The 10,000-nt window shown below is 48.1% G+C and overlaps 1 protein-coding gene across 2 annotated transcripts in view; it reads left to right on the top strand.

The window, feature by feature from the left end:
- Nucleotides 1–10,000, top strand: part of adam8a (ADAM metallopeptidase domain 8a) — a 25,421-nt gene that overhangs the window by 4,202 nt on the left and 11,219 nt on the right. For both annotated transcript variants that reach the window (XM_076286406.1, XM_076286407.1), the window contains 8 exons: nucleotides 1–54; nucleotides 676–744; nucleotides 963–1,129; nucleotides 2,090–2,171; nucleotides 2,409–2,545; nucleotides 2,998–3,175; nucleotides 8,694–8,783; nucleotides 9,498–9,693. The exon at nucleotides 1–54 is cut by the window's left edge and continues 196 nt beyond it. In XM_076286406.1, coding sequence (XP_076142521.1) covers nucleotides 1–54; nucleotides 676–744; nucleotides 963–1,129; nucleotides 2,090–2,171; nucleotides 2,409–2,545; nucleotides 2,998–3,175; nucleotides 8,694–8,783; nucleotides 9,498–9,693 — 973 coding nt within the window. The remainder of the gene's footprint in view (nucleotides 55–675; nucleotides 745–962; nucleotides 1,130–2,089; nucleotides 2,172–2,408; nucleotides 2,546–2,997; nucleotides 3,176–8,693; nucleotides 8,784–9,497; nucleotides 9,694–10,000) is intronic.

Raw genomic sequence — 10,000 nt, 5'->3', positions numbered from 1 at the left:
CCGCTCAAGGCCCAGCGCTTCATCGAGCTGGTGGTGGTGATGGACAGCAGCGAGGTGAGACACCCAGGGCCCAATCAGAGACCAGTCAGAGACACCCAGGGGCCAATCAGAGACCAGTCAGAGACACCCAGGGGCCAATCAGAGACCAGTCAGGGACACCCAGGGGCCAATCAGAGACCAGTCAGGGACACCCAGGGCCCAATCAGAGACCAGTCAGGGACACCCAGGGCCCAATCAGAGACCAGTCAGGGACACCCAGGGCCCAATCAGAGACCAGTCAGGGACACCCAGGGCCCAATCAGAGACCAGTCAGGGACACCCAGGGGCCAATCAGAGACCAGTCAGGGATGGCCAGACGCAGCGTCCAGCTCAGCACAGCACCCAGCATCCAGCTAGAGACAGCCAGGGACACCCATGGATCAGCCGACGCCCACATCAGATCACTCTGGTCACAGGGCCAGACGGCCCACTGGAGTAGGGAGTTGTAGTTTGGAGAGGGCCCACTGGAGTAGGGAGTTGTAGTTTAGAGAAGGCCCACTGGAGTAAGGGAGTTATAGTTTTTCAAATGAGCAGCCATTGCCAATGAGAGTGTATGATATGAGAGTGAGTCATATGATAAATATGATGGAGGTCGGATTTGGCCCAGACTGATGTTTTTGTTTTTTTATCTCTCAGTACAAGCATTACAAAACCAAGAAGCAGGTGGAGGAGTTTATCCTGGGAGTGACCAATCATGTTGATAAGGTATGGTCACTATGACGACCATTACTCCACCCTACTGATAACCCTGTCGCCTCGCTTCCCCATACCCCCATAGTGCTGTACCCTAACCCTAACCCTAACCCTGTGTTGTTGCCCCAGCACTACCCTAACCCTGTGTTGTTGCCCCAGCACTACCCTATCCTGTGTTGTTGCCCCACTTCTCTAACGTTGTTGCTGATCTCCTCCGTACCCGCATTCAGCTGTACCAGCCGTTGAACCTGCGCGTGATCCTCGTGGGACTAGAGATCTGGTCCAGGGATCAGATTGTGGTGACCTCAACACCCAGTGACCTGCTCAACCGATTCGTTGAGTGGCAGAGGGACGATCTGAAGAAGCGGAAGAAACACGACAACGCCCAGTTTGTCACGTGAGTCATCTCGCACACACAGAAACACACTCAAAAAACACTGTAGACTCACTTTCCTGGACGTCTAGAACATTAGACTTATTTAAAGGGGCTATTTAAGTTATCAAGTGTCAAGCTAACTTATGTGGTCTTGAACACACCATTATATTCGCTTTAGCACCCTTCAGTTGACTCGGCCTCTTGATGTACATTGTGGTATTACAAAGTATGGTAAGAAGCATAGATGAGGTTAGCTGGTTAGCATGCTAAAGTAGGTGTCATAATCAGGTTAGCTGGTTAGCATGCTAGTTAAGTGGGTGTCATAGGTCAAAGTCAGGTTAGCTGGTTAGCATGCTAAAGTAGGTGTCATAGTCAGGTTAGCTGGGTAGCATGCTAAAGTAGGTGTCATAGTCAAGTTAGCTGGTTAGCATGCTAGTTAAGTGGGTGTCATAGGTCAAAGTCAGGTTAGCATGCTAGTTAAGTGGGTGTCATAGTCAGGTTAGCTGGTTAGCATGCTAGTTAAGTGGGTGTCATAGTCATTTTTTACATCACACCAAATCAGTTATTTCTTCACATTCTGCTGTGTTTAGGTAATTTAAAACAGGAAAGAAGAGCTAGAGGTAGATATGTGAAACTTCATATCAGTCATGGCTCTGAGATAAACACGCACACACACACACAGACACACGCACACACACGCACACGCCCTGGCTCTGAGATATACTTGTAGCGCCACCAAACTCTGCCAGTGTGCATCTTCTGTGTCTGTAAACCCTGTGGCCAGACCATCTCTGGGTCCTAATGCTGTTTGTCTCTGGGTCCTAATGCTGTTTGTCTCTGGGTCCTAATGCTGTTTGTCTCTGGGTCCTAATGGTCCTAATGCTGTTTGTCTCTGGGTCCTAATGCTGTTTGTCTCTGGGTCCTAATGCTGTTTGTCTCTGGGTCCTAATGGTCCTAATGCTGTTTGTCTCTTTCCTGCAGTGCAGTGGATTTTGAAGGCAGCACTGTTGGACTGGCATTTTTGTCAGTCATGTGTTTCGACAAATCAGGTGGCGTAAACCAGGTAAAGTCTGGGTGTTTTATTCTTTATAGCAAACACACTGTAGTCCCCATCACACACTGTAGACCCCATACCTGTGTCCTGTTTGTGAATCAGAAGCACATGAATCTAAAAGTGTCCTGTTTGTGAATCAGAAGCACGTAAATCTAAAGTGTCCTGTTTGTGAATCGGAAGCACGTAAATCTAAAGTGTCCTGTTTGTGAATCGGAAGCATGTGAATCTAAAAGTGTCCTTTCACAGGATCGGCATGATGGTATCCACAGCCTGGCATCCACCATGGCCCACGAGATGGGACACAACCTGGGCATGAGCCACGACAAGGAAGACTGCTACTGCGGCAGAAACGCCAAGAGCTGCGTAATGGCAGACACGATCGGGTAGGTGACACCAAGAGCTGCGTAATGGCAGACACGATCGGGTAGGTGACACCAAGAGCTGCGTAATGGCAGACATGATCGGGTAGGTGGCAGCAGGCACTGTGGGCATGGCACATATGTAAGACTACAGTAGCCTACTGCAGTTACAGCCAGATGCTGCAGGAAGACCTGAGGATGCGCACACACACATATACACACACACGCAATAATGAGGACTACTGCAGTTACAGCCAGGCAGGAGGAGGCATGGAGGCGTGGGAGTGAGGTGTACTGTGTGAGGATCTTGAGCTAGTGTGTACTGTGTGAGGATCTTGAGCTAGTGTGTATTCTATAGGAATCTTGAAGTAGTGTGTATTGCGTATGGATGTTGTTGATGATGTATGTATCGTGCGGTGCACTGGATGTTGTTGATGATGTATGTATCGTGCGGCGACCCTTTGGGTGACCTGCAGCTTTGACTACCCGGAGCGCTTCAGCAGCTGCAGCCAACTGGCCTACAAGACATTCCTGGAGGACTACAACCCCAGCTGCCTGCTCAACAAGCCCCGCCCAGACCAGGTGTTCGGGGCCCCCGTGTGTGGCAACGCCTTCCTGGAGAAGGGGGAGGAGTGTGACTGCGGGACCCCAGAGGTGAGCCTTCAGTCTGCTGTCTGTCCACTTCGCTGTGTGTCTGCCTAACCCATATCTGTAGTATCCTCAGGAGTGCACTAACCCATATCTGTCCTCAGGAGTGCACTAACCCCTATCTGTAGTGTCTTCAGGAGTGCACTAACCCATATCTGTAGTATCCTCAGGAGTGCACTAACCCATATCTGTAGTATCCTCAGGAGTGCACTAACCCCTATCTGTAGTGTCTTCAGGAGTGCACTAACCCCTATCTGTAGTGTCTTCAGGAGTGCACTAACCCATATCTGTCCTCAGGAGTGCACTAACCCCTATCTGTAGTGTCTTCAGGAGTGCACTAACCCATATCTGTCCTCAGGAGTGCACTAACCCATATCTGTAGTATCCTCAGGAGTGCACTAACCCATATCTGTAGTATCCTCAGGAGTGCACTAACCCATATCTGTAGTATTCTCAGGAGTGCACTAACCCATATCTGTAGGGTCTTCAGGAGTGCACTAACCCCTATCTGTAGTGTCTTCAGGAGTGCACTAACCCATATCTGTAGTGTCTTCAGGAGTGCACTAACCCATATCTGTCCTCAGGAGTGCACTAACCCCTATCTGTAGTGTCTTCAGGAGTGCACTAACCCATATCTGTCCTCAGGAGTGCACTAACCCATATCTGTAGTATCCTCAGGAGTGCACTAACCCATATCTGTAGTGTCTTCAGGAGTGCACTAACCCATATCTGTAGTGTCTTCAGGAGTGCACTAACCCATATCTGTCCTCAGGAGTGCACTAACCCCTATCTGTAGTGTCTTCAGCAGTGCACTAACCCATATCTGTCCTCAGGAGTGCACTAACCCCTATCTGTAGTGTCTTCAGGAGTGCACCAACCCCTATCTGTTGTGTCTTCAGGAGTGCACTAACCCATATCTGTAGTGTATTCAGGAGTGCACTAACCCATATCTGTAGTGTCTTCAGGAGTGCACTAACCCATATCTGTAGTATCCTCAGGAGTGCACTAACCCATATCTGTAGTATCCTCAGGAGTGCACTAACCCATATCTGTCCTCAGGAGTGGGGACTAACCCACTAACCCATATCTGTAGTGTCTTCAGGAGTGCACTAACCCATATCTGTAGTGTCTTCAGGAATGCACTAACCCATATCTGTCCTCAGGAGTGGGGACTAACCCACTAACCCATATCTGTAGGGTCTTCAGGAGTGCACTAACCCATATCTGTAGTGTCTTCAGGAGTGCACTAACCCATATCTGTCCTCAGGAGTGCACTAACTCATATCTGTCCTCAGGAGTGCACTAACCCATATCTGTAGTGTCTTCAGGAGTGCACTAACTCATATATGTCCTCAGGAGTGCACTAACCCATATCTGTAGTGTCTTCAGGAGTGTACTAACTCATATCTGTCCTCAGGAGTGCACTAACCCCTATCTGTAGTGTCTTCAGGAGTGCACTAACCCATATCTGTAGTGTCTTCAGGAGTGCACTAACCCATATCTGTAGTATCCTCAGGAGTGCACTAACCCATATCTGTAGTATCCTCAGGAGTGCACTAACCCATATCTGTAGTATCCTCAGGAGTGCACTAACCCATATCTGTAGTATTCTCAGGAGTGCACTAACCCATATCTGTAGGGTCTTCAGGAGTGCACTAACCCCTATCTGTAGTGTCTTCAGGAGTGCACTAACCCATATCTGTAGTGTCTTCAGGAGTGCACTAACCCATATCTGTCCTCAGGAGTGCACTAACCCCTATCTGTAGTGTCTTCAGGAGTGCACTAACCCATATCTGTCCTCAGGAGTGCACTAACCCATATCTGTAGTATCCTCAGGAGTGCACTAACCCATATCTGTAGTGTCTTCAGGAGTGCACTAACCCATATCTGTAGTGTCTTCAGGAGTGCACTAACCCATATCTGTCCTCAGGAGTGCACTAACCCCTATCTGTAGTGTCTTCAGCAGTGCACTAACCCATATCTGTCCTCAGGAGTGCACTAACCCCTATCTGTAGTGTCTTCAGGAGTGCACCAACCCCTATCTGTTGTGTCTTCAGGAGTGCACTAACCCATATCTGTAGTGTATTCAGGAGTGCACTAACCCATATCTGTAGTGTCTTCAGGAGTGCACTAACCCATATCTGTAGTATCCTCAGGAGTGCACTAACCCATATCTGTAGTATCCTCAGGAGTGCACTAACCCATATCTGTCCTCAGGAGTGGGGACTAACCCACTAACCCATATCTGTAGTGTCTTCAGGAGTGCACTAACCCATATCTGTAGTGTCTTCAGGAATGCACTAACCCATATCTGTCCTCAGGAGTGGGGACTAACCCACTAACCCATATCTGTAGGGTCTTCAGGAGTGCACTAACCCATATCTGTAGTGTCTTCAGGAGTGCACTAACCCATATCTGTCCTCAGGAGTGCACTAACTCATATCTGTCCTCAGGAGTGCACTAACCCATATCTGTAGTGTCTTCAGGAGTGCACTAACTCATATATGTCCTCAGGAGTGCACTAACCCATATCTGTAGTGTCTTCAGGAGTGTACTAACTCATATCTGTCCTCAGGAGTGCACTAACCCCTATCTGTAGTGTCTTCAGGAGTGCACTAACCCATATCTGTAGTGTCTTCAGGAGTGCACTAACCCATATCTGTAGTATCCTCAGGAGTGCACTAACCCATATCTGTAGTATCCTCAGGAGTGCACTAACCCATATCTGTAGTATCCTCAGGAGTGCACTAACCCATATCTGTAGTATTCTCAGGAGTGCACTAACCCATATCTGTAGGGTCTTCAGGAGTGCACTAACCCCTATCTGTAGTGTCTTCAGGAGTGCACTAACCCATATCTGTAGTGTCTTCAGGAGTGCACTAACCCATATCTGTCCTCAGGAGTGCACTAACCCCTATCTGTAGTGTCTTCAGGAGTGCACTAACCCATATCTGTCCTCAGGAGTGCACTAACCCATATCTGTAGTATCCTCAGGAGTGCACTAACCCATATCTGTAGTGTCTTCAGGAGTGCACTAACCCATATCTGTAGTGTCTTCAGGAGTGCACTAACCCATATCTGTCCTCAGGAGTGCACTAACCCCTATCTGTAGTGTCTTCAGCAGTGCACTAACCCATATCTGTCCTCAGGAGTGCACTAACCCCTATCTGTAGTGTCTTCAGGAGTGCACCAACCCCTATCTGTTGTGTCTTCAGGAGTGCACTAACCCATATCTGTAGTGTATTCAGGAGTGCACTAACCCATATCTGTAGTGTCTTCAGGAGTGCACTAACCCATATCTGTAGTATCCTCAGGAGTGCACTAACCCATATCTGTAGTATCCTCAGGAGTGCACTAACCCATATCTGTCCTCAGGAGTGGGGACTAACCCACTAACCCATATCTGTAGTGTCTTCAGGAGTGCACTAACCCATATCTGTAGTGTCTTCAGGAATGCACTAACCCATATCTGTCCTCAGGAGTGGGGACTAACCCACTAACCCATATCTGTAGGGTCTTCAGGAGTGCACTAACCCATATCTGTAGTGTCTTCAGGAGTGCACTAACCCATATCTGTCCTCAGGAGTGCACTAACTCATATCTGTCCTCAGGAGTGCACTAACCCATATCTGTAGTGTCTTCAGGAGTGCACTAACTCATATATGTCCTCAGGAGTGCACTAACCCATATCTGTAGTGTCTTCAGGAGTGTACTAACTCATATCTGTCCTCAGGAGTGCACTAACCCCTATCTGTAGTGTCTTCAGGAGTGCACTAACCCATATCTGTAGTGTCTTCAGGAGTGCACTAACCCATATCTGTAGTATCCTCAGGAGTGCACTAACCCATATCTGTAGTATCCTCAGGAGTGCACTAACCCATATCTGTAGTATCCTCAGGAGTGCACTAACCCATATCTGTAGTATTCTCAGGAGTGCACTAACCCATATCTGTAGGGTCTTCAGGAGTGCACTAACCCCTATCTGTAGTGTCTTCAGGAGTGCACTAACCCATATCTGTAGTGTCTTCAGGAGTGCACTAACCCATATCTGTCCTCAGGAGTGCACTAACCCCTATCTGTAGTGTCTTCAGGAGTGCACTAACCCATATCTGTCCTCAGGAGTGCACTAACCCATATCTGTAGTATCCTCAGGAGTGCACTAACCCATATCTGTAGTGTCTTCAGGAGTGCACTAACCCATATCTGTAGTGTCTTCAGGAGTGCACTAACCCATATCTGTCCTCAGGAGTGCACTAACCCCTATCTGTAGTGTCTTCAGCAGTGCACTAACCCATATCTGTCCTCAGGAGTGCACTAACCCCTATCTGTAGTGTCTTCAGGAGTGCACCAACCCCTATCTGTTGTGTCTTCAGGAGTGCACTAACCCATATCTGTAGTGTATTCAGGAGTGCACTAACCCATATCTGTAGTGTCTTCAGGAGTGCACTAACCCATATCTGTAGTATCCTCAGGAGTGCACTAACCCATATCTGTAGTATCCTCAGGAGTGCACTAACCCATATCTGTCCTCAGGAGTGGGGACTAACCCACTAACCCATATCTGTAGTGTCTTCAGGAGTGCACTAACCCATATCTGTAGTGTCTTCAGGAATGCACTAACCCATATCTGTCCTCAGGAGTGGGGACTAACCCACTAACCCATATCTGTAGGGTCTTCAGGAGTGCACTAACCCATATCTGTAGTGTCTTCAGGAGTGCACTAACCCATATCTGTCCTCAGGAGTGCACTAACTCATATCTGTCCTCAGGAGTGCACTAACCCATATCTGTAGTGTCTTCAGGAGTGCACTAACTCATATATGTCCTCAGGAGTGCACTAACCCATATCTGTAGTGTCTTCAGGAGTGTACTAACTCATATCTGTCCTCAGGAGTGCACTAACCCATATCTGTAGTGTCTTCAGGAGTGCACTAACTCATATCTGTCCTCAGGAGTGCACTAACCCATATCTGTAGTGTCTTCAGGAGTGCACTAACCCATATCTGTAGTGTCTTCAGGAGTGTACTAACTCATATCTGTCCTCAGGAGTGCACTAACCCATATCTGTAGTGTCTTCAGGAGTGCACTAACTCATATCTGTCCTCAGGAGTGCACTAACCCATATCTGTAGTGTCTTCAGGAGTGTACTAACTCATATCTGTCCTCAGGAGTGTACTAACTCATATCTGTCCTCAGGAGTGCACTAACCCATATCTGTAGTGTCTTCAGGAGTGCACTAACTCATATCTGTCCTCAGGAGTGCACTAACCCATATCTGTAGTGTCTTCAGGAGTGCACTAACCCATATCTGTCCTCAGGAGGGTACTAACTCATATCTGTCCTCAGGAGTGTACTAACCCATATCTGTCCTCAGGAGTGTACTAACTCATATCTGTCCTCAGGAGTGCACTAACCCCTATCTGTAGTGTCTTCAGGAGTGTACTAACTCATATCTGTCCTCAGGAGTGCACTAACCCCTATCTGTAGTGTCTTCAGGAGTGTACTAACTCATATCTGTCCTCAGGACTGCACTAACCGCTGCTGTAACGCCACTACCTGCCGACTGACGGAGGGCTCCCAGTGTGCAGAAGGAGAGTGTTGCCAGGACTGTAAGGTAAGAGCACACCACACCTCACACACCTGACACACCTCACACACCTGACACACCTCACCTGACACACCTCACACACCTGACACACCTCACCTGACACACACACCACACCTGACACACCTCACCTGACACACCTCACCTGACACACACACCACACCTGACACACCTCACCTGACACACCTCACACACCTGACACACCTCACACACCTGACACATCTCACCTGACACACCTCACACACCTGACACACCTCACACACCTCACCTGACACACCTCACACACCTGACACGCCTCACCTGACATACCTCACCTGACACACACACCACACCTGACACACCTCACCTGACACACCTCACACACCTGACACACCTCACACACCTGACACACCTCACCTGACACACCTCACACACCTGACACACCTCACCTGACACACCTCACACACCTGACACACCTCACCTGACACACCACACACACCTCACCTGACACACCACACACACCTCACCTGACACACCTGACCTTACACACCACACACACCACACCTGTCTTAGAGAGTGTTGCCAGAACTGTAATATAAGAGCACACCTGACACACCTCACACACCTCACCTGTCTTAGCTCACACACCTCACACACTTTATACGTGTGTGTGTGTGTTTGTAAGGTGTATGTCTTGTGTATAATATGTACTATGTGTGTGTGTGTGTTTGTGTGTGTGTCCAGTTTAAGGCAGCAGGGGTGATGTGCAGACCGAGTGTCCATGACTGTGACCTGGCGGAACACTGTCCAGGCAGCTCAGCTGACTGCCCTCGGGACGTCTACCGCATGAACGGAAGCCCCTGCGACCGTAACCGTGGCTACTGCTACAACGGACAGTGTCCCTCCCACCAGCAGCAGTGCCACCTACTCTGGGGTGAAGGTATTCTATTCTATTCTATTCTATTCTACTCTATTCTACTCTATTCTACTCTATTCTATATTCTGTTCTATATTCTATTCTATTCTATTCTATTCTATTCTACTCTATTCTACTCTATTCTATATTCTGTTCTATATTCTATTCTATTCTATTCTATTCTATTCTATTCTATATTCTATTATATTGTATATTCTATTCTATTCCATTCAATATTCTATTCGATTCAATAGAGTACCAAAGCCATGACGTAGCGTTGTTAAGGCAGCAATATCACTGGATCTAAACAAATCAATCTAACCATAGTAAT

The sequence above is a fragment of the Alosa pseudoharengus genome, unplaced genomic scaffold (assembly GCF_046254945.1).
Source record: "Alosa pseudoharengus isolate Yale_2024_CS ecotype anadromous, Long Island Sound unplaced genomic scaffold, YU_APseudo_1.1 YU_APseudo_1.1_scf_15, whole genome shotgun sequence".
NCBI lineage: Eukaryota > Metazoa > Chordata > Actinopteri > Clupeiformes > Clupeidae > Alosa > Alosa pseudoharengus.
This window is presented reverse-complemented; position numbering and strand designations above follow the sequence as displayed.